Here is a 25,609-nt window from a genome sequence, read left to right on the forward strand (position 1 = left end):
TGCAGAGAAATGTGTATCATTATATTTTGGTAGGAAGAATGAGAAGGGGTAATTTAAACTAGAGGGCACAATTCTACAAGGGATGCAAGAATAGAGGGATTATGCATACTGTATATTTGTATAGTTCATTGAAAGTGGTAGGGCAAGTTGGGAAAGTAGTTAACAAGGATATGGGATCCTGGGATTTCCTACGTTTTAGGGTCTTATGGTCTAAGAGCAGAGGGAGGAAGTCATGATGAATCTTTATAAAACACTGGAGTTTGATGTCCTTTTCTGCGTGACAAGGTGTGAAGGCTTTGGTGAGGCTGCAGAACAGAGTTAGCAAGATGACCCCAGGGATGAGGGACTTTGGTTGTCTGGATACAATGGTGAACTTAGGTTCTTCTCCCACTATGGAAATAGAGGCAAGGACATCTAGAGGCAAGAAAGAAACTGTTCCCATTGGCAGAGAGATGAAGGAGTAGGGGAGAAAGAGTGAAGGTGGTTGGCAAAAAATATTTCCTCCCGTTACCTTTGATTCTTTTACAGACCACCTTCATTCTTTCTCACCTATTCCTTGACCTTTCTGCGAATAAGAACAAAGTAACAAAAGGAAACACACTTTTACACAGCAGGCAACTGGGGTCTGGAATGTGCTGCCAGGGCTAATAGTGGAGGCAGATTCAATAGTAGTATTCAAAGAGCTGAAATGAAAGACTTTTCAGGGCTATGGGGAGAAGGCAGAGGAGTGGGACTGGTTGGACTGCTCGTACATGGAGCTGGTTCAGACCTGATAGGTCAAACAGCCTTTGTATGCTGTCACTATTCTGTATTTCTGTAGCCAGTTGGAACTGCTTCGCAATTTCTTTCCTGTTATGTGTTTCAATCTTTTGGTTTGGCATTACTAAATTCTAAAGCTATCTCTCAAATACATAACAGAATTATTTAGCTTTGATTGGCTGCAGCATATCTCACATATCTCCAGGTCCTGACAACAAACACCAGTCTGCACAGAAATGCAGAAATTATTCCGTAAGAATCCAACAACAGGAATAAAGTCACAGGCAAGTAAGTATTTGCTTTGTACTTGATGGACTGATCAGAAAGTCAGTTTCTGCATGCTGAATCACCAGGTTTTAGGCTTAGATTGTAAGTATTTTGAATGTTAATTTATTTGCAAATAATTCCATTCTGTTATGCCATAATTGCTCTCTTCAGAATACATTTTATCTAACATAATCGCCCAAGAATCTGAATTAGGAGTACATCATTCTTGTGTGACATGCAATCTAATTTCAAGAATTGAAAATAGGGCTCATCATGCAAGTTGCATTAAATGCATGATTTTTATTCCATGGCTGCAGGTGCAGTGGTGGTCATCAATGTGCTATACGTGCAAGGCCACAAGTATTCCACGTCTTCAACTGCTCATACTTGGCCCACGGCCTCGGGCACAGACAGACTTTGTTAATTTGCATGATGCAGCTGCTGAAACCTTTAACAAGGTTGGTGTTCTGACCCCACTCCTTCCCATCCCACTGTGCCCCTCTCCATCCCACTCGGGCATGTAACCCTCCCCTGGCTCACCCCTCAATCCCACTCACTAATCTGCTGACACCACCACACCATCACCAAACATCTCCTCACCAAGACCCAACCCGAGCCACTCATCCTAACCTCCAGTCATCAATCCTACTCTTCAAACGATCTCCTCATCCAACTGCTGACTTCACCCCATCCCTACTTAACCCCACTGATCTGTGGAGGGACCTTTGATCATCAGCCCTTTTCCTGGTCTCTCTCTCTCTCCCCAACAAACCCTTGGACCTTGCTGCAGACCCAGAGTCACAACGGGCGAGTGCACAACTAAAGGACCTTTCCTGGTGGAAGACTGATCGCCTTGTGCACTACTAAATTGTGCAACACGTCCGTGGACAATATGTTTCTTGCTTCCCACCAACGAGGATTAAGAGGAGCCCGCTAAATTCTTAACATTGGCCTCGTCTGTTCAGCTCACAGATCCATTGGGAAAGAATTAATAGGCTGGAATATCCACCAACAAGCTTCTAGGCACCTCCCACAGTTGCATCCCTTCAAGCTGAAAAGATTCGTAGTCATTTCTCAAAACTCAATTAACCTCCATCGGTTGAAACATGACTTTGATCGAACACCTCCGGCCACAGAGCAGTGACTTCGCTTCCTCTGTAAACCCGACCGGAACAAGAAAATAAAGCTCTTTGTATGTTTAAGAAAGAGAAAAGGTTAAAAAAAAAGCCTTACCAGACCTTTATTTAGAATCACGTGGGTTCTGATTTATAATATATTTTTAAAAACTTTCAGACGAACAATTCCTTAAAAGGGCATTCCTGGAACTTTCCCTGAATTATATCGATTTTTAAGTCCGCTCATTGTTGTGTTGGCAGAGCTGCCGCCCTACACTGAGGCGGCAGAGTTTCACCGCAGCTGCGAATCCCGACTTCCAAGCTCTGGACACGGGCGGGTTTCAACTAAAGTCGGGCAACAACCTGGCCAGCGAGCGCCCTCCCCGCAGCTCTTCAAATGACCCCGAGATGGATATCCTACGTGAAGTGAGTAGTCTCTCCTTTTTGTTTTATCTCCCCCACGCCCCGGTGCTCTGTAACGTTTGGATGAAAATACCACCGCGACGTTGGGAGTTTCTCACCCCGACTCTTGCCTGGCCCACTGTCTGCAGAGGTTAGTTCTGCGCCGTGGACTTACGGGTTTGCATTGTGGCGAAATTTTAAGTGCTTGCTTGCTCTGATGTTCGTAACTTTCTGAGTTGTGTCGATGGCGTTTTGCTGTTGCTTTTTGAGAGAGAGAGCTGCGGTAACAGGCACTCTGAGACGGTGGGGGGAACAGGTACCCTGAGTAAAGTCTTGCTCCATGAGGGAGTGGCTGTGGGCGCTGTCCTGATCTGTGGCAGTGAAGACCCACTGAGTCTATCGTTGAAACTTCTGTCGGAGGGAAAGATAAAACAACGCTAATTAAAGTAAGCAGAGAGGCGAATGGATGCCACTTGAAAGGCTTAGATTGATGCTTTATCCATTGATGTCACTTTTAAGAACACACATCGTTACGCGCAGTTAATCGACAAGCAAATCGATTCTCTCCGGCTAATTCAGATAGCAGTAATTCACACTGTCCTGTTTAATTTGAATACTCAGCTCGAGTATTTGTAACTTTTTTTCTACCAGTCCATCGTTGTACATAAAACAACTTCGAACATGAAGACTTGTGTATCACGTGATTTCTTTGAGTTGTAATTCCAAGAAGCTCAGTACTACACCCAGGTTTTTATCAAAACCAGCCGCAGGTTTGGACTGATTGCTTGTAAAGCAACATCACGGAGGCATCTTGTTATCTTCCCAGCCCAATAAATGAGATACTTTGGCCCCTTCTGAAAGCATTGTGGCTTGGGACAGGGCCAAATTTCATAAAAGCAATCTTTTTTTTGAACGCAGACCAGTACAGCATGGGACAGGCCATTCAGCCCACGATGTTGTGCTGATCTTGATGCCAGTTTATACTAAATGTCCTCATCCCGTGTATCATCCCTTCATATTCATGTGTCTAACAGCCTCTTAAACTCCACCAAACTGCCTACTTCCACCACTACCCCTGGTAACCCATTTCAGGCACCTACCATTACTGTGTTTTTTCAAAAAGAACTTGCCTTTAGACTTCAACCCCCATCCCCCCCCCCCACCCAACCTTAAAAGCATATCCTCTGGTGTTTGACGTTTATACCCTGGGGAAAAGATTCTGACAGTCTACCTATGCTTCATAATTTTGAAAACCTCTATCAGGTCTCCCCTCAGCCCCTGACACTCTAGGGAGAACAACCCACGTTTGTCCAACATTTCCTTATTGGTGTTGGTTTATTATTGTCACTTGTACTGAGGTACAGTGAAAAACTTGACTTGCATACCAATCATACAGGTAAATGCATTACACAGTGCAGTTACATTGGGTTAATACAGACTGCATTGATGTAGTACAGGTAAAAACAATAACAGTACAAATTGTCACAGCTACAGAGAAAGTGCAGCGCAATAAGGTGCAAGGTCACAACAAGGCAGATTGTGAGGTCATAGTCCATCTCATTGCCTGCATCGTTACTTGCGTAACGTCTGTAAAATGTACTGCAGCAACGTCCCAAGGATAATAGCAGTTCAAGAAGGCACATTATTTCCATTTCCTCAAGGGCAATTGGGAAGGGTCAGTTAATACTGGCAATAGAATGTATCACTGTTCCCAGTACTCTCTCAAGGGTTCTGTACAATATTAGCTCATAAAATAGCGGGCTTAATTGGAACAGTCTGGATTGTCCAGTGTAAGATGTTCAGTTCTGAGTGATGAGTAATATTGAAGTGCAGAGAATGTGTTTGCAACCTCCTGTGATTTGATATGAATTTTTAAAATAATTTTATCTTCAATGGCCATCTTGCATCTCTTTGCGTAGTGGCAACTTTTTGAATGATGGTACTTCTCACCCATGCAGTGTTAAATCTATTAACCTTGGTGATGTGCAATGTTCCACAAACAATGAAAGGTTGGCCAAGTTTCTTTTCCCAAATTTCTTTGCTCTTAAATGAATTTAGATGCCCCTCAAGCTTCTTTGCAATTTAATAAGATCATGGCAGACCTGACTGTAGCTTGAACTCCATGTTCCTATCTACCCATGGTAAACTTTGATCCTCTTGCTTATCATGTATCTATCTTTGTCTTAAAAATATTAAAATACTTTGCTTCCATCACTCTTTGAGGAAGGGAGTTCCAAAGACTCGTGACTTTCTGAGTGGGGGAAATAAATCAGCTCATTTGTTGTAAATGGTGACTCTTAATTCTAAATTTTTTCACCCAAGTGTTTGGCTAGTGAACCACCTTTGAACTGCTGCCAACACATTAACATTCTTCCTAACAAAGAGAAAAATCCTTTGCCCCATATGTGGCTTCACTAATGCTCTTTATAACTGAAACATACCACCTACTTTTGTATTTAATTCCCCACACAATAAATTGTAACATTCTGTTAGCTTAAAATAAAACCAGAAAATGATGGAAATAATTAGCAGGTCAGGCTGCATTTGTAGGAAGAGAAACAGAGATAATGTTTCAGGTCAAAGACCCTTCGTTAGATTTTCACTATTCTGCTATCTTTCCTAATTACTTGCTGTGGCTGACGGTGAATCACTTACTACGACACCAGTTCCCTCTGCATCTCAGACCTCTGCAGTCTCTCAGCATTTAGATAATATGCTCCTTTTTTTCTTGCCTAAATGGACAATTTCACATTTTTCCACAATATATTCCACCCACTAGTTCTTTGTCTGCTTAACGTGCATCACTTAAGTGATACATGTGTTCGATATTCCTGTCTCAAGCCCTATGTTGGTAATGTGAAGTTATTGAAAAGTTTTTAATCTCAAGTTGGCCACATTTGATTCAAAGTTAGCTCATGCTCTGAAAGAAGCTTTTATACACTTTCTTTCACAATTGCAAGGTGACTTGTAATCAATGAAGTGATTTCTTTTGAAAAGTCAATGGAAATAGCCAACATAGTTTCTACATTAGTAACTTCATTGACATAAATTAGTATGTTGGGATCTGACTTGTAGCTTATTGTAACTACCTTCTGCACTGGGGTCAATGAAGAGAATAAATAACACCTGACTGACTTCTGTTAATCTGTTGTGAATTTTGTGCGATTGCATCATTGCAGTTATTGCATGTGTTGGATACTAAAGCCTCTGAATGACTAAGTAGAAGCAGGTAACATAGTGGGCTCAGTTCTAAGTGCTGCTGCACCGCAGCACCAGGATTCAACCTTGACCTTGGGTGGTGTCTGTGTACCTGGGACTGGGTGGGCTTCCTCCAGACGGTGATGAGAGTGACTGCCAAGGACGTCCTTGGCAGTGTTCACACTGTGTGGTGCCACAGATCACAGGAAGAACATATATTCATAAAACCATCAGGAAACTTGTCCAGAGAAGTGTGGAAGGTTGTGATTGGTGCCCCAGAAGCATCTCTAGCCTCTCTGCAAGGTAGGGTCCTAGGTCCACTGATCTCCACAATAAAGTTTTAAGAGTAGCTGATGATTGTGAAGTTACTCAAATAATGAATATAATGGAAAATACAGTCATAGAGGGACACAACAAGGAAACAAGCCTCTTAGCCCACTGAGTCTGCACTGACTATCAAGCACCTACTTTTACACTAATTTTACCTATTTTCTTACACCCATTTTATTCTCCCACATTCCCACCAGTTCCTCTGGGTTGTACCACTCATCTAAACGTTAGGGGAAACTTAATGGCCAATTAACTTACTAACCCTAAGTTTTGGGATGTGTGAGGAAACTGGAGCACCTGGAGGAGACCCATGTCACCACAGGATGCACATGCACACACGTCAGGAATGAACATTGGCCACTGGACTGTCAGGCAGCAGCTCTCTTAACTGTGTCAGTGTGCCACCCACAATGTTCTTGTCTGTCATGCCCCATAAGAATTTTGTAAGCTCTTCCTCTTCTTCCTCTATGCTCCAGAGAAAACAGATCTCCTCTAATCAATCTCCCCTTGTATGGGCACACCTGCCATCCCTGCACTAAGTCTAGTGAACCTTTGCGGCATCCCCCCATGGCATGTAAATCCTTTTTAAGATAACAAAAATAGTTCACAATACTCCAGGCATACTCACCAATGCCCTATATCATTACTTAGGACATCTTTATTTGGTACTCAAATTCTCTCGTAATAAAGGCCAATTTACCATCTGCTTTCCTAACCACTTGCTGTATGTTGAGTTTCAGTTACTTGTTCGAGGACACCCAGAACCCTTTGAACACCAGTGTTGCCCAAATTAATTTAAAAAAATACTTTGCTTTTCTCTTTTGTGTACCAAAGTGGATAACTTTACATTTTCTCACATTATATCGTGAATACCATGTTCCTGTCCAGTCAGTTAGCTTGGCTATACCTCCTTGAAGACTTGATGTGAAGAATAGTGGATGGAGATTTGGGGTTTTGTGCCAGAGATAAGAGGAAGAATGTTTTTCTACTGACAGGTAATGACTTGGACACTTCTGTTGATGAAGATGTAGGGGGTGGAGTCAATGACTTCAAAAAGAAATTTGATAAGCACTTAAGGGGGGGAAAAACTTGCAGACTATAGCGATAGAGTAGGGGATTGGGATGGACTGGATTGCTCCTCAGCAAACTGCCGTGCACTTGATGAACCAAATGGTCTCATTCTCTGCAATTATGACCCAACTAACATCTAAATTAGGCTGATAAATGGCAAGTAATATTTGTACTGTTCCAGTGTTTGGGAATAATCATCCCAGCAAGTGGGAATGCAACCACTTCCCCTCTATGTTCAGTTACATCACCATCATCAAATCTTTCAATAACAGGAGGGTCACTATTGACTAGAAGCTCAAGCAAGCTGGCTGCCTAAATTTTGTGGATTTTGGAGCCTATTCTGCAATGAGTAACTTCACTCCTGACTCTGCCTCACCTACAAAGCATGCAAGGGTGATAGAATATTCTCCACCTCAGCAGTTACCACAAGCATTATCTATGCCTATTATTTACACAATAAACTACAGCATCTTGCCAAGGCTCTAACTATGCCTTTCAAAGCTGTGGCCTCCCTAGCCCAAGAGGACAAGGGTATGTGGGAACACCATCTCCACATTTGCTACAAATCCATTGCCATCCTTTCTTGGATGTTTATATTGTCCCTGATGCTGGATCAAATCCTGGAATGTCTTTCCAGATAATGTGATATCCTTCATTGTACATGCCAGTAGTTACGAGGTGTACCATCCTCAAGGGCAACTAGGAATGGACAATTGATCTTTTTGTTTAATATCCCAATCCAATTATCTTGTAGCAAAACTATAGGCATATTAAATAGGAATTCCAAATTGGGCAAGTTTAAAAAGGACTTGGAGATAATAAACATCACACTACTGAAGCAGTTGGTCTGACATTGGGTCTAATCCCATTGTTGTTTTCTCTGTGCTGTAGGCTGCTTTGATATTATGCAATGGCATGACCCATTTCCCCAAATCCTCATTTAACAGGTATACCCGGTTTCATACTGGCTTGTTGCACAGCTGTGTGGAGTTTGTGTTTTGGGGAATGCAAAGGCAATTTTAACTTTGCATTTGACCTGTTCTATACCTAACCTGTGTGTGCTGGATGCTGAATGTGGAACACTTTTCCTGCCCAAGCATTAATATTTTGGATCTCAAACCCAAGGTTACAAACCCAGAGGAAATTCTGGCAAAGGCACATCAGGAGTAGGAGCCGTACAAGGAAATGCCTATCCATTAATGGTCTCTGTTTCCTCTCCATTTTGTGAAAGGTTTAAACATAATGGAAAAGGCATGGTAATGGAAAACATGGGAATGTTACTGGGGATGAGGGATTGAGCTTTGAAGAGAAATTTAGGAACTTTTTCATAGAAGCCCTAAGGGATGATCACATTGGAAGACCAGCAATGACATCTCCCAGTGGTCAGATTGTGGTGACAGGAAAAGGGAAATCAGATAACTATCAAAATATGAAGGGTATTATAAACTGCGTCTATTTACCACAGTGGTGCTGAAGTGGAAGCTGTTGATACTTCATGAAAGGAATTGAGTAGTTGCTTAGAGGAATATTGAACATGTAGCACATGGAGCAGAACAGCACAGGAACAGGCCCTTCAGCCCACAATGTCTGCAGCAAACACGATGCCAAATTAAATTAAATCCCTTTTGCCTGTGTACGATCCATATCCCTCTTCCCCTGCATATTCATGTGTCTGCCTAACAGCCCCTTAAATGCCACTATCGTATCTGCTTCCACCATTCCCCCTGACAGCCCACTCCAGGCACCTACAAGTTGCCCAGCTCATCTCCTTTAAGCATTTCCCCCTCTCACCTTAAGTGCATGTCCTCTAATATTTGACATTCCTACCCTGGGAAAAAGATGCTGACTCTCTACCTTTTCTGTGCCTCTCATAATCTTATAAACTTCTATCAGCCTCCGATGCTCCAGAGAAAACAACCCAGGTTTGGAGGGGGCTGCTAGAATGAAGTTAGAGCAGATAACTTCAGAAGAAAAATAGCAAGAATATTGAATGGACTTTGACACAATGATTCATGTATCTTTCTTTTATTATTCAGGTACCTGGTGATGAAACAGAAATGCTTGTGTTTGCTTCTCGTCTTCACTGCCTATTCAGTGGTGAACCCAATTTTCTTCAGGTAGGGAATTATTTCTGTTGATAGAAAGTCTTCATTGGTTTTCAGCTGGGTGCCATTTGGTGGGGCTCTGCACACGAGGTTCCACATGCCTGGTCTCAAGTTAAAGTTGGTGGGTGTTGCAGAAATTCTATTTAATCTATAATAAAGACAATAACTCCGAGTTTCATTCCAAGGCTTTATTTATGCATGGTACCATGGAGAGTGGGCAGCGATCTCCACCGTCACCAGGCTCTGACGTACCAGCTGGTTACAAGCTTACTTTATACTTTGTGATAACAGCTTATCCCGTGACTGTTTTAGTTACAGTTGTAACCTACTTAATCATTAGTCAATGTGTTACAAAGATGGGAACTAGCCAGTTCCTCTTATCAGCGCATCCAAGGTTGGATTCGCATCCTATTTATTATGAAGAGTCTAGTTCCTGCAGAACCGCTGACTGTAGACCCAGTTTCCTTCTACAGTGTCAAATATCCCATCATCCCCAGCATAGTCAAAGAAGGCTATTTTATTCTTCCACAATCCCTCCTTATTGATCCTATGGATCAACACTCCTCCTGTTCTTGCTGAAAGGGAGGCTCATACCCCACAGGGTATGGTCACATTTTCAAACATTCCTCCTCATCATAACTATCATTGACTCTTTCACGAGCTTCTAACTGTGGGTACATGTACACAGGTCTGTCCCCTCCCGCAGAGGGCAACAGAAATCACACCACCACTACGCAGATAACTACAGTAATCAGGATTATACCATAATGCATTAGGGTCTGCCACCAGCTCCCACAGGGTATTCATAGCCAATCATTGTGGAATAACTGTAGTTAATACAAGGATCAACACCGTAACAACTTCTTGAGTCGGTCCCATGTTAGCTATTCATCTGATTTATGGTGTGATTTGCATTGCATAGCGTGCATCCAGTCAGGCTTTTCCTTCACTTTGACAGCTGTTCGAGCCATTAGCTGTACTAGGTATGGGCCTTTCCACCTAGGAGAGAAAGAGTCCTTGTTCATCGTTCTTGCATATATTATGTCTCCCGGCTTAGATCGATGTATATTACCTTCCGTCAGCGGGGCCTGGGCCTGTCGTACTCCTTCATGTAGCTTACCTACTTCCTTGCACAGGGCTTGAGCATATTTCAACACTTTTTTTCATTGTTCCAGATTAAGCCTACCTTTTCTGGGGTCATGGGGGGGTTTGGTTCCTGTTGTCATGGGCCTTTCCATTAAAATCTCATGGGGGCGGGGTCAATCCAGTCTTTCTATTCTTTCAGTTGCGCAAGGTATACATTACAAGAGGTAGCACCTCAGGCCACCCGAACCCATTTTGTTGGCAAATCTTTGCCAAGGCTGCTTTTATTTTGCCATGGCTGCTTTTACTTAGCCATTTACTCGCTCTGCCATTCCTGACAATTGGGGATGTGTAACTTCCACTGGAACCCTAAAGCCTCTGTTGATCCTAACACTAATTTGTTTACAAAATGGGTTCCCCTATCACTGTTCATTCCCAAAGGAATTCTAAATGTAGGGATAATTTCTTTCATCAATGTACTACCGACCTGGCGTCATCCCTCCTTGTGGGGTATGCTTCTACCCATCTAGAGAACATATCCACTATTACAAGTATATACTTTTTCTGATGGCATATGCACAAAGTCTATTTGCAGATTTTCGAACAGCACCTCGGGTTGGGGCAAGTGGTCAAATTTGGCGTTGTGCTTTTCCTTTATTGTTTGGTTGACAAACAAAACAAGTTCTGGTGACTTTTTCTATTGTTACCGTTATCCCCAGAGCATCCCATTGTTGTGTAATGGTATGTTGCATCTCTTCTTTGCCCATCTGAGCCTAGCCTTGGGCCAGGCGAACCAGGGGCAAAAACAAGCCGCGGGGGCAGACTATTCATCCATCAGGGTGACGCCAAACAGTTGGGTCAGGGTGGCAACCATTTTTCTGCTAGTAGCGTTTCTCCTGCTGGGTAGCCTGATTTTTGGGCTGACTGCAACTGTGTGTTACTGATGCATTCAGGGAGACCCTGCTTCCACTCCACCCACCACCCCCCCCCCCCCTGATTTGGTGCGAGCTGCCAGCAATGTGGGGCATTATTTGGTAGCAACACTTTTAGCTACTGTGTTGGCAAATCTGTTGCCTATAGACACTCCATCTTCAGTTGAGGTATGAGCCTCTCATTTGATGATAACCAAAGCCTATGGAAGTTGAATGGGATCGAGCAAATTAAGGATCAGTGAGGTGTGCTTAATGGTTTTTCCTGAGGAGGTAATAAAACCTCTATTTTTCCACAATTGACCAAAGTCATAGATCACCCCAAAGGCATAATGAGAGTCAGTATAGATGTTGGCGGTTTTGCCTACTGCTAAAATGCAGGCACGGGTGACTGCATAGAGTTCCACTGCCTGAGCTGAAGTCCCAATGGGCAGTGCATAGGCTTCCACCACTTTGTAGGGTGTGACCATGGCATATCCGGCCAGCAGTAAATTATTGCTTGGCCGATGTGAGGAGCCATCAGTTAAAAAGGATTAGATCGGGGTTGTCGATGGGTGCGCTCCTCAGATCGGGCTGGGGTGTAGTAATAGCTTCCACAACTAGCAGGCAGTTGTGATCATCCATATCTTGCTGTGAGGAGGGTAGTGGGACGAAGGTAGCTGGATTAATGGCTGGCGAATGCTTGTAGGTATAAATAGATGGGGAGAGGAGTATCACTTCATATCCTGTTTGTCTAGCCGTGGTGAAATGTTGGGTGGCGGCTGAGTTTAGCATTACGGCATGGGGCACAATTACAGTGCATGGGTGATCCAGCACAATGGGGATGGATTTTTTCCACCATCACAGTGGTGGCAGTTATTGCACACAGACAAGTGGGCATTCCTTTGACAACAGCTGGTGATGCTGCTGAATAGTAGGCTACTGGTCTCTTTCCTGCTCCGTGCTCCTGGCACAAGGTGCCCATTGCAAAGCCTCTTGACTCATTTACGTATAATTGGAAGGGCTCACAATAGTTGGGTAACCCTAGCGCAGGTGCTGTGATCAGAGCCTGCTTTAAATCATTAAAGACCTTCTCCCTTTCGGGCGTCCATACAATGATGGGTGGCTCTGTCTGTAATGTTGCCGATTGCAGCACAGCATCCTTTTCCTGGTATTCAGGGATCCATTGCCGACAGTATCCTATCATTCCCAAAAAAGAGAGAATGTCCTTTTTCGTCCTGGGGGCTGAGGCCTGGTTAATTGCTTTTATTCGGGCTTCCCCCAGTTTCCGCCTTCCTTGACTAAGCTAGAATCTAAGATATTGGACTGTTTCCTGACAGAATTATATTTTTTCCAAAGACACTCGATGACATCTGCGCGCTAGATGTTCAAGCAGCGTTAAAGAGTCTGTCAAACACTGGGACCCATTTGTTGAAAGCTATCAGAATATCATCAGCATATTGTATTAGAGTTCTTCAGAGAGCCAGCACTCGTCTAGGTTTTTTTTTACAGCAGCCGCATAAACTGCAGGGCTTTCTGTGTAGCCCTGAGGCAGGTGGGTCCAGGGGTATTGCTGGTTTTTGTACGTGAAGGCAAAGAGGTACTGACTGTCTTTATGCAAAGGTATGGAAAAGAAAGCCGAACATAGATCGACCACTGTAAGTGTGCTAGCCTCTGCCGGGATGGAGGTAAGTGTTACATTAGTATCAGGCACCAATGGAGCTATCGGAATAACGATCTCATTGATAGCTCGCAGATCTTGCACAAACCACCACTCATGTTTTTGGCCAGTTCTGCGGATAGGTAGAATAGTATTGCAAGGCCTCTGTGTCGGAATAAGAACACCTTGCTGCAATAGGGAGTCGATCACGGGAGTGGGACACCTTCCTCTGCTCAGGTGCCGTGCGGTATTGTTTAATGCATGGGAGCGGGACACCTTTCTTGAGGGTTACTTTGTGTTCAGGGGCGGTGTGGACTTTTCCAACATGATTCTTGTGTTGTGCCCATAAGTTCTCGGTTATCCTTGCTAATACCCCTGGGAGGAGAAAGGAATCCTCCCTGGGCAGGTGCTGTCTTTCAAACTTTGTGGGCCAGAGTTGAGGCTCGAGTACCACTCTCCCCTCTTGCTGTTTAAAGAACTCGGCCCTTGCCTCTTGTCCTAATAGATGTGCTGTAAAACTGTACACAGGGAGGGTCTTGGACAAAAGTCAGGTTATCATAGTTCCAACTTCCTTAGGCTTCGCAGGGGGTTTGACTGCCACTGTTAAGTGAGCTCTAATTCCTAGTCCCGGGGGTCCAAAGTAAAGACACCTGCCTTCAATCTCTTTTTGTCTGTCTAAGCAAGGGCGCACCCCTTTTTCATACTCGTGGTCCAATGGTGTAGTGTAGTACTCTGTGCAATGGAGGGTTTTCTTTTTGCTGGTATCAATAAGATACTGGAGATTACTTTGTAAGGGGTGTCTGTCCTTTTTTAAAATTTCATGTAACTGCTGCACTATCCATGCGTAAGGATTGCCACTCAACTGCCAACAGTACAAAGTGGGTGTAAACTACTCTTCCTCCAAATTTCCCATTAATTTCTACATTTGTGGCACTCTAATTTGAGGGAGCTCCATGTATATGCCTTCAGCCGTGCAGTGCAAGATGGCATCCAATTTACATAGTGTTTGTCGACCCAAGAGAGGTAGGGGAGCCGTTTTGGATATAATGAACGTGTCAGATAATTTCTGATTCTCTATCCATTTGGGGCAGGGGACAGAAACTGGCTCAGTCATGGAAATACTGGCTATTCCAATGGTCTCGTACGTTAGATCGCTGGCAGGGATATCCGCGGAAGGTGGTACAGAGGACGTAGTGGCACTGGTATCGATCAGGCAATCCAAGTAACTATTACCTGTCCTTGCTGTAGTCATGGGTTCCTCTTTCATATTACTAGACAGCCTGATCACTGTCGCCTGCACCACCTGTTCTCCGCGGCACCCCTAATTGGATGGATTGGGGTGACTTAACTAGAAGGATGGACCATTTTGGTGACTTCCTCGTCCTCTACCTGGCTGCTGCAAATCCCAGCTTTGCTGGGGAGAATATACAAATCAGCAGTCTCTGGCCCAATGACCCTCTCCCCACAATTCGTACACTGATCCTGAGATCGGTCCCTATATGAATATTGACCCCGTCCTAAGCCCCTGCCTCCTCTTTGGGAGAGTCCTCCTCTCTTTTGGTAAAACTCTCCTGGCATTTTGGGCCTACTTTCACCCTGAGAGGCAAACAAACTAGCTCTTTCCATATTCATCAGAGTAGTGCCAGTATCTGTCCAGCATTGCTGCTGCTGAGTTAAATTTGCCAATTTAAACACCTGTGTCTGCTGGGGCAACATACAGTCCAGCAACGTCTGTATTGCTAAAGCTTCGTTCTCCTCTAGAGGTATTCCTTCATGTCCTTCCCATTTACTCTTATAACGTGCAATAAGATCCGGTTTAGGTTCCCCCTTCTTTTGCAGGCATCGTGTAACCTCCCCTATATCACTATGTTTTCGGGCTCCCTTCAGGATGGCCTCTTTTCCTCTATTTCCCAACCAATGAATCAAGGATTCATTTCCTTGTGGTTGCTGCGCATCATCTTCCCTCCAATCCCCATTTTCCCCTGGGGGACCGCAAATCCGTCTTTTAAAGAGGGCCAGGAGGACCCTTAGGCACATTTTAATAACATCTGTACATCCCCTGGGAGAGGCGAGTAAATGGTGTGTGTTTGTACCAGCCAGTTATGGAAAGCCATTGGCTTTTTTTTAAGCGGGTCAGTTGCCTCGGCAACCATAGCCCTAGCTTCAGTGGGCATCCATGGTTTTAATACCTGGATTTCTCCAATCATTATACGGGGCAATTTTTTTAAGATAAGAGCCCATTTTAGGTTGTTCCCTATCAGGCTGCTTCTTGAGAGGTTGGTGACATTTGGCTACCTCAGTCTACTTTTGGAAACATTTCAACATGTAGTCCTTATCCCAGGTGGGGTCTCCAGCCCCTCTTCTTACATTGCCCTCTCAATGGGCAATTAACTTTAAATTAAAGCCCCCCCCCCCCCCCATATAGCCATACACCATGGGACCATCCATATAAGTCTCTACTGAAGGTTACCACATACCGATCGTCTCCAATTTCCCTAATAACAGTGTCCGCTGGGGATCTAGGTGGAATAAATGGATCTCCCACCTTTTTATCTTGATTTTACAATCCTCCTTATTCACTTACCTACTCTTCTACTCGTGTGAAAGTGACCATCTGCGCCGGTGCTGCTTTTTTACCTTGTTTTGAGTTTCTCGTCGAGCAGGACCAGGGCGTAGAACGCCCAGTCGACTGCTTCGGGTTCCCATCGTGGTTTCTGTAATCATAAGTTATTATACAACAGTAACATCATCCGCGGCTTAACTCTACCTTGCATACAATGAGTGCTCACCTGTGTTGCCTCTTCGTGACTCTTGGGGTTAGGTCTTACTACCTTTTTCCTACTATTAGTTCGGATCCAGTTTTTTAACTAGGGATCCTGCCGACTATGCCAATTTTGTCGCAGAAGTTCTATTGAATTTATAATAAAGACGATAACTCAGTTTCATTCCAAGGCTTTATTTATGCATGGTACCATGGAGAGTGGGCAGCGATCTCCACCGTCACCCAGGCTCTAAGTTACAGCTGGTTACAAGCTTATTTTATACTTTGACTGTTATCCTGTGACTGTTTTAGTTACAGTTGTAACTTACTTAATCATTCATCAATGTGTTACGAAGATGGGAACTAGGCAGTTCCACTTCTCAGCACATCCAAGGCTGGATTCGCATCCTACTTATTACAAAGAGTCTAATTTCTGCAGAACTGCTGACTGTAGACCCAGTTTCCTTCTACAATGTCAGGTATCCCATCAGTCCCACCATAGTCAAAGAAGGCTATTTTATTCTTCCACAGTAGGACTCCTCTCCTTGCTACTCCTCAGTGATGTCCCTTGGAAGTTGCCCACAGTGGATGTTGGTTTTCAATCCCCATCTATCTACTCTTTGACGCTAAGGATGCTTTGCACTGTTTGTACTGTGTTCAGTTTGTACTGCTGTGCAGTACAAACCACTTCAACCAGAAGCAGCCATGTGTGTGTTGAAAGCCAGACCTCCAGTTGTATTGTCAAGTGAACTTCAGATGTGTAGTAGCAATCGGTGGATTACTCTGTTTCTGTCCTTAATTCTCAGGTGGGACAAAACACTCAGAGCATCTCTGGCTAGGGATCTGACAGATTTAGCACTGTCAGCAGTAGCATCTAGTTCAGCAAGGCAATGTTGCCATGCAGATATCACAGCTGGAGCTTTGTAGTCAGAAGATGTTGATTCATGGTTATATTCCCAAGTGAGACGATGCAGGTTTTAGTGGATAACACTTGGTGTGGACAAATTGCACTGATTTAATTAGCTGCCCCTCTAAGGAATAGCTTGGCTGTCAGTTCAGAAAGCTGTCTCGAGCCCCATGTATATCACTGACCATTTTCAATGAACCTTTTCTTGTTGTCTGGCTTTGGGGCTTAATGCCAAGATTACATATCCAGCAACTTTTTGTTTGGAACCCTGATGGGAAAAAATTGAGGCAGACTCTCAGAGGTGATGGTCATTGTTTATGCAAGATGACACATCAGTTCGGTATCCAGTTGCAGAATTAGCAGATACAGTTGTGGTTTGGAGGGATAACAATGTGTTCCCAATAAGGGCAAATTCTCAAGTTGTCACTGGAAGTTTCACATTGATCTAATGTGAGACTTGTGAAAATCAATAACACTACAGATGCTGAGAATCTAAAATAGAAACTGAAACTGCTGAAAACCAGGGTAGCACTTTAACCATCCACATCAATGATGGAACCATTCTCTGGAATATTATTCTACATAATACGAACACAAAAGTTTATGTTATGATGTGGGAACTCACCTAAATTGTTTTTTATTTTGAAGCAAAATTATGAAATATTAAGTTACAAAAGTTTCAGCTTTTTAGCTGATGAAATGCAAGCATGCACATGACAATCAGGGGATCATAGAACAAAGGCAACCTTTTTTTTAGCATTGCCTGTAGGCAAAGAACAATTTCTCTTGGGTGGGGATGAGGGGAGAATTACAAGAACAACAAATTTCCTGAGTTATCAAGTCAATAGATGATTTAATGTCTGTTTCTAACTACTGACTCCCAAGGCCCTAACAGCCATTCCAGCTAATTGCTTGGATTACATGTATAAATAACAGTGCAGGGTGGTTTTTGTTGCCAGTGTTTCCCCGTACTGTCCTGCAGATGCTGCAGTACATATCCCAGAGAGTTGACAGATCAGGGCTGAGGTACATTGAGTCAACAGCATAGCAATGGGCCATTGGGTCTAACTGATCTATACTGGTATCTATGCTGCACAGAAAGCTTATCCCATTCTTCTAACCCTGTGGTACACTAGTGTCCTCCTCTTCTTTAAATGCAGCCTAACTATTGCCTCAGCAACTCCTAGTGGAAATGAGTTCCACTTTCTTTTACCTATCTATCCAATTTTCTTTTTGGATTAACAAATGACTTCATCCTCCCCTCCCATGAGGTTTGTCTGCAGTCTGGACAAAAGCAACTACCCAGAGAAATTGCTCCACTTTTGGGGTAAATTTTGTTTCCCCTGGCTGAGAAGTCTAGAACCAGGAGTTACAGACTCAGAATAAGGGTAGGTCATTTAAGACTGAAATTTCTCCACTCAGCTGGTGGTAAATCTCTGGAATTCTTCACCCCTTTGGTCTTTGGAGGCTCCATCATTGAGTTCATTCAAACTAAAGTTTGATAGATTTCTGGATATTAAGGGAATCGAGGGATATGGGTATGGTGCAGGAAAATGGTGTTGATGTAGAAGATTAACCTCGATCTTGATGAACAGTGGAGCAGGCTCAAAGGCCCTTGTTCCTATTTCTTATGTTCTTAACCAGACTTTACTCTCCCTTCGTGTGCCAAGTACCTCCTAGACAAGGACTTCTGAGGCTTGATGACCTGAAGCACAGACACTCCCTGCAAAGGTTGTCATTAAGGACAGTTTCGCTTTCCATGAACTCCCACTTTCTAATCCTCCCTGTCTGTAGAAGTGGTGCCAGAGGATTGGAAGATTACTAACTCCAGTAGTAGCCCTCATTTGGAGGGATAGCTGAGGGGATGTGCAACCAGTTTCAAAGAAGGCATTGCTAAGCTCACAGAATGAGCACAAACAGTTAAATACAATACAGCAAATGTAAGCATCTGGTGTGATGCACCAAAACTTAAAGTTGTCATATATTGAGTGGAAATAGCTTAAATATTGGTAGAGATCTCAGAAACAAATGCACAAATCACAGAAAAGTTTGGTGCAGGTCCATAAAGTCACAACAAGCAAACTAGGTTTTTATTTTGAGGCAGTGAACTGAAAAGTAAATAAATTATGTTAAGTTTTTATTGAACATAAGTCGAGGACCACAATGTACAGTTTTGGCTGCAAGTTTGATTTATTGTGCAAGGCTGGTGCCAGAACTGCATAGTGAAAAGAGAATGATGAGGAGTAACCTAATAACTGTCCTTAAAATTGATTTCAATAATTTGCCCATCAGTGAAGTTAAACTAACTGGTTTATCCTTTCCTCCTTTTGTTTTTATAAATAAGTGCATTAGTGCAATATGCATGTGTACCTTTCAAGAACTGTTTGTACCATGTGGTATGAACTTTGATGCACTGTTGTGATTTATATTTAATTTGACTATCCCTTAATGACTGCATTCACATTCTCACTTTCCTAAGTTTATATGCTCATTGAATACTTCAGTGTTTTTACATAATTTCTAACCTCCCATTTGGTATTTTGTTCCTGGTCTCTTGACATTCTAACAACTGATATCCATTCTTTCCCTGGGATTTTAAAATGGGCTTCTGATGTATTACTGCCTGTTTTGTGCATTCGGACGAGATTAAATCAACCCTTTTGTCTTTTGTAAGCCTGTGTGTTCCTTCGGTTCAGTCTTGCAGAGGTTGACCAATGTTTCTGCAGTTTTGGCAGATGCACAGAGCTAAACACTGTTAGAGTCACTTCAAGTTGTGTGGTGTGGAGTCTTGGTCTGGATTATTTCACTGGAGCCAATAGTTACTTGTATCATCCTTCACAGTTTGTGATTGTCGTAATGTTTGAACTACAGTGTGGAGACTGGTAATATGAGAATTCATGGTGTGGAATTGAAGCAATTAATTGCTTGTTTGACGTGGATGTGTCATTAGGCACTTGTTATTGCTGAGCTCTCTCTCTGGGTCTCCCACTCTGTGGTTGCACATTGGGCAGACCCCCTTATTCCTCTGTCATCACCTCCTCCTCACCTTGTTCTAACCTCGCTTCCCTTTCGTGTATAGTCCTCATTCTCTTTTTCAACCATCGAAAATACTTGACTGAGATATCTTAACCACTTTTCCCTCTATAGCCTTGGTTCTGAGCAGCTTCATGTCCACTGCAGTTTCAACCTCCACAATTCATTATATTTATTCTCCTCCTGAGTTTGGTGACATCTCAACTTTGTTAAATCTCAGACTCCATATAAACTCCCCAACCCGTGTCCATGGCAGAGCTCGTAACCTGGACATCCCACTAGAGCTCATTATTCCTGTCATGTGGATAACAGATGATGGCATCTCTGACCATGCCTTGCACTGCTCTCCATCGACATAGTCAGTTCCTTCCCCCTCAGTCATGCATAACAAGACTTTGTGATTCCTAATAGTTCAGCCTTTATCCTACAAGTTAGTACGTTTCGATAGCTGAATCACACTAGCATTTACCCATTAAAACTGTTGCACTTTCTCTCGTCTTTGTTCATCTGGTATGACCCTGCCACTTGCATCCAATATTTTGGATGACAGCTGGATCTGGCTGGAGAAGTGGATTAAGCTCTTCTCTTGGAAAACTGTGTATGATTCAAAGATCATTGTACAATGCAGAAATAGCCCTGGGTTTTTTTCTACACTAAAACTATTCTTGTACCCTCACTGCTGTTTCCTCTACTCTACTCTATTTTCCACAACTGTGAGGAGCTCCAGGAACGTTCGAGTCCAACCAATCAGACGACTTCCTCTGCCACTTCCATCCTTTGCCCTGGACCACTGAGCCAAGGTTCTTCAAAGGTCCTCCAACTTTCCTGAAACCTTCATGCCTCCATTGTGACCCCCACCAATACTGGTCTGGCCCTGGACCTGCATCTTCCTTTATCTTTCCTATCTCCCCTCGCATCTTCACCAAACTCATTTCCTGCATGTTCACCCTATTCCTGCCAAGCTGATGACCACCCAACTCTTAGCCCCCATATTTTCTTTTTTGAGATTAAATGTCCAATGTCCTGTCTTGGAGATCTAACCCATTCCTTAAGATCAGCCATCACCACTCTTTCCTCCAAAGATTAGATAACCCTTCCAATTTTGCAACTGTACCAATGACACTCTTTGTGATTATGGCAATGGTAAATGGTCCCTCTTCTCTCTCCTCGGTCTGTCTGCTGTCTTCGACATGATTGACCATGGCAGTTCCCACTAATACTCCTTTTTGTTTGCTCTATTTATTTAATTTTGTAATCTTTATAGATTATGTTGTTGCACTGTATTGCTGCTGCTAAACAACACATTTCACATCATATTGTCAGTGATAATAAATCTGATTCTCATTCAGAAAGCAGCACATACAACACCAAGGACCCTCACCATCCGGGACATACCCTCCTCATTACTATCATCATGGAGGAGGTGCAGGAGTCTCAAGACCCACACTCAATGATTCAGAAACAGCTTCTTCCCCTCTGCCATCAGATTTCTGAATGGTCATGAACACTAACTTGTTACTCTTTTTTTTTTGTTGCACTATTATTTATTTTGTAATTTATAGTAATTTTTGTCTTTGCACTGTACTGCTGCCGCAAAACAACAAATTTCACAACATGCAAGTCAGTGATAGTAAATCTGATTCTGTGATCCACCCGGGTGAGATCTTATTCATGTGAGTTCATTTCAATCACTGAATCCCTTGCAATGATTTCTTTGAGGAAGTAGAGAGGAGGGCTGTGCCAGGGAATGCTCAGGGCAAGAGTAAGTAATGGGGTGAACTGGGACTCTGGTACCAAACAGTTTGTTAGTTGCCTAAATGTTGTAGTGAATGGAAGATCAAAAGCTGGACATTTACAACTGCATTTTCAAGAACTGCGAGTGAATAGGAAGAGTTTTTTTTCCCCCAGAGGAGATGCAGGTTTTAGGGGTGGAAAAGACATAAGAATCGAGAGCAGTAGGAGGAAGAAACTGGAGGTAGCCTTGTGTGTGGCAGGATGGAAGTAACAAAACCACATGAGAAGGCAAAGCCAAAGAGATGACTGAATTAGGGTTGAGAGCCCATAAGGAGGCAAAGGTTGGAATGATAAAGGGAAGTGAACACCATGGAGAGAGACCACAATAAACCTGAGATGGATTAGAGTTTCTGAATTGAGAAGACTTGTGGTGCAGAAGATGAAGATAGCTTGGTGTAAACATTCTATATTTTGCGGGTGGGCAGTAGGGAGTGACCATTTTAAATGGGAGGCAAGAGAAGTGAGGGAAGGTGAAATACTCTTAAGGAGGAGAATGTGTGCAAGATATCCAGGGAGACCAAAGTGCAACTGTCTGTAAGTGGCAAGTAGTGGAAGGTAAAATCAGACCTGGAGGACTCGTGTAGGTTAAAGAGCCATCACCCCTTTGTCAACCTACTGATTTTGATGCATTCTAGAACTTGGCTGACAGGACTTGAATATGTCTGCTTGATGGGGCAGGGTTGGGAGTATACACCAAAAAAACATCTGAGTCGGGTCAGGCTCTGACCAACTAGTCTGGCTCAGCACCCCACCCAGGTCAGGAAAGCTTGCCCACCATGGGGACACTGCGACACTGCAGACAGACACCACACATGCTTGGGATGGGTCCAGAATAGCCACGGTCTGGTCAGGCCTTGGCTGGGCTCCAGTTTTACAACCAAGCAGGATTCAAATAAAATCATCCACAGTAAAAGCCTTGTCCACAAGTGAATATACAGTCTGGAGGCAGATGCCAAAAAGGGTGGTGATTGTAGACCCATTGGCAGAAGCTATAGGGTCAGCATTGTGGAGATAAACTGGACCAGAAGAGAGTGACCAGATTAGCCCCAATGGGAAGGAATGTCAATGAGTGAAGGTTGGTGGGGGTTGTAGCTTCAAATCCCAGGGGCAGCACAGAGGGAAGGCACTGGCTTATCAAAGGGAAGATGAGTCTTTGATCTGTGGCAGGAGATGCACGTAGGTGTCGTGCTAAAGTGCAGGCTTTGAGATGTGGAAGGACAGAGTAGGTGGGGAGGGGGGAACTGAAGGGAAGCATGATAACAGGAGTCTGATAGGGGTAAAGAGGAAAGATTCATGTCAGATTGATGCCGACTGCAGGAGCTCAGGCAGGGGAGTGTCATTTCCTGCCCAAGGTTGTTTCCATCTCACTTAATTTATTGTTAACCAGTCTAACTGTATATTCAATTATCTTCTTTCAGATTTCTGGAAGGACTCTTGCCCATGGAGAAATGTTATTTACCCAAAGGATTCAAATTAAAACCTGGAAACCATGTGGACAATTATCTAGATTATTGGTACGTTTTTCTTTAACATTTGTTAATGATTGGCAAATGTTTTGTTTTCTATTGGATAAAAGTATTGGGGCAAATCTTCCATTGCTACCAGTCTGTCCCTGGGGTGCTCTATTTGTTCCATTGACACCAATCTCCATGGGCAGCTGGCTTCCAGCTCTGGTCTGGCACATCAGGGAGAGGCTCTTGGTACAGGGAGCCGGCTGCTCTCGTAGGATGGCATTGGCAGCCGGTGAGACCGTTCACCATTTGCCGCCAGACTCGTGGGCAGTCAGAGGATGTTACTTTTGATTTAAGCTGATGCCCACCATAGAGATGCACAGTTAGGTCCTGGCAATAGCCCCCAGTGTCAGGATGGAAGATCTGCCCCATTCTTATTTTAAAGACTCCATCCTCTCTCTCGTGGGTGCTATCTCACTGGGGTATAGCTCAAAGACTGCCATTAGATGAACAGTTTATTGGCCATGATTCATGTTTTAACCCACCTCACTAATTTATTAACATGTGATGTGAGTTAACTCCCACTGTGGCATCTGGGAAATTTTCTATTTGAGCAAGTGGTCATGACCAACACTTGCTGCCCATCCCTAACTACCCCTGAACTGAATGACTTACTACACCTACTTCAGAAGGCAATTTGGAATCAACAGTGTTGGTGGGTCTGGGGTCACCTATGGGCTGGATTGACTAAGGATGGTGGCTTTTCTTCCCTGCAGGACATTAATGAACCATTTTTTTATGACTGGTGCTATTTACTTCTAAACACTATTCTTCTATAACTTCTGACAGATTTTTACGATAACTTTTAAAGCAATCCAGTAGATTCATGGTTACTATATTGTCTCTTATTCCAAGTTTCTCTAATTGCTGGATTTGAATTGCCTAGCTGCTAAGGTGATGGTATACAAGATCATGCCTTTGATAACTAGTCCAGTAACATTGAGATAGAACTGTGCAGCACAGAACCAGGCCCTTCAGCCCACCATGTCTATGCTGACCTTCTTGCCCATCTATGCTAATCCCATTTGCCCACTTTAGGACATTATCCTTCTATGCCCTGCCTATTTAAGTGTCTCTAAATATCTCTTAAACATAGTGATTGTATCCGACTTCACCACCTCCTCTGGCAGCGAGTTCCAGATATCAGTCGCCATACAACTTTATTCACAAAGAATCTTTGTTGCAGCCAAGGGATGTTCAAGTTAGTAATTTTATTCTATTCAATTGTTAGTTGAGAAGCTCTAGAGTGACCAAGTTCTTGGAATGGAGAGAGTAGGAAAAAGTCAACCAGGGCCACTGCTCCTATTCGGTGACATGTTCTTATCCTGATGTTCAAACTCATTTGATTTCCTCTTAACATGCCTGCAAACCCTACCTCCAACATCATGATTCCAATTCGGTGATGCTTGCTGACTAAGGAGAAGCTTTGGCATGGTGTAAGCTCATACCTGGAGGTGTGGACTATTGATTTGGAGGGAAAAGTTTGTTTCCAGTGGAACAGCTGTATCTCCATCACCAAAGCACTTCTCTAAGAAGCTTGAAATAAAAGCAAACTGCTGAGGATACTCGGGTCGGGCAGCATCTGTGGAGAGAGAGATGGGATTTTACTGCTGTGTAGAGTGGAGAAGTGGTGAAGAAAGCAAAGGGAATGTCTGTGATAGGGTGGAGACCAAGGTTGTCCAGGTGACAGTTGCTTCTTGTGGCATCTAAAAAAGGGAACTGAATGTTTGTTGGGAGTGGCCCATTCAGTGTTGAATTCAATATTAAGTTTTTGGAGGATGGCAGTGTGCCCAGACAGAAGATAGGATGCTGTTCCTTCAGTTTGCATTGATCCTCATCAGAGTTGTGCAGGAGGTCAAAGGCAGAAAGGTCAGAGTGGGATAGAGAACTTAAGTGACAGGCAATTGGAACTGGAGGTCATTGTAAGAGGCCTTAATACCAAGAATTCACCATCATGACTTCAGTTTCTTCGAAAGCTGTTTTTATTTAGAAGGTTTAATCAGCTGAATACTGAAGTAATTTTTGAACAGTTACCAAAAGCCTTGTAATAAATATCTGGCGTAAGTCATTAGAGCTCAGAGGAGGAGTAATCCATCCTGGCCTTCAACCCTGCTCCATCGAATTTTAAGATCTTCAACTTCAGCACTATCTGCCAATACTTATTCCCTGATTCCTTTAATATCCAGAGATCTGCAATCTCTATTTTGAATGAACATGATGACCAAGCCTCCACAACATTTGGATGGAGAATTGCAAAGAGTCATCACTGTCTGAGTGAAGAAATGAGTCCTTATCTTAGTCCTGAATGGCCTACCTTTTACTCTGAAACTGTGTCCCCTGATCCTGGACTCCTCAGCTGGAGGAAACATTCCCCCTGCATCCAGCCTGTCAAGCCCTTTGTATTTTATGTTTTGGTGAGATCTCTTATTCCTCTAAACTCTGGAGAATACAGTCACAGTCTACTCAAGTGCTCCTCATAAGGTAAACCCATCTTCCCAGGAACCACTGTTGCACCGTGAACCTTTTACTGCACTCCCTCAATGGTAAGTACATCCTTTCTTGGCTAAAGAGACAAAAACTGCATAATACTGCAGTTGTGGTCTGACCAAAGCCCTATGTAATTGCAACAAAACTTCCTTGCTACTATATTTCAGGTGCTTTTGTAATAAAGCCTATTAATCATCATTTGCCCTATTAATTGTTTG

General features: G+C 43.4%; 1 protein-coding gene across 6 annotated transcripts in view; it reads left to right on the forward strand.

Annotated features, from left to right (window-relative positions):
• Positions 1–992: 992 nt before the first annotated feature.
• The window catches only part of LOC127583496 (alpha-1,3-galactosyltransferase 2-like), a 40,315-nt gene continuing 15,698 nt past the window's right edge, over positions 993–25,609 (forward strand). Inside the window, exons 1-5 of one of the 6 annotated variants that reach the window (XM_052039542.1) lie at positions 993–1,047; positions 2,403–2,567; positions 9,179–9,259; positions 22,812–22,907; positions 24,001–24,105. In XM_052039542.1, the coding sequence (XP_051895502.1) occupies positions 2,539–2,567; positions 9,179–9,259; positions 22,812–22,907; positions 24,001–24,105 (311 nt within the window). In that variant the 5' untranslated portion in view covers positions 993–1,047; positions 2,403–2,538. Of the gene's footprint in view, positions 1,048–1,165; positions 1,485–2,050; positions 2,568–9,178; positions 9,260–22,811; positions 22,908–24,000; positions 24,106–25,609 lie in introns of those variants that run through there. The other 5 variants (XM_052039543.1, XM_052039541.1, XM_052039540.1 and 2 more) reach the window with 5 other exon arrangements.

Source organism: Pristis pectinata, chromosome 26 (genome assembly GCF_009764475.1).
Source record: "Pristis pectinata isolate sPriPec2 chromosome 26, sPriPec2.1.pri, whole genome shotgun sequence".
Taxonomy (NCBI): Eukaryota; Metazoa; Chordata; class Chondrichthyes; order Rhinopristiformes; family Pristidae; genus Pristis; species Pristis pectinata.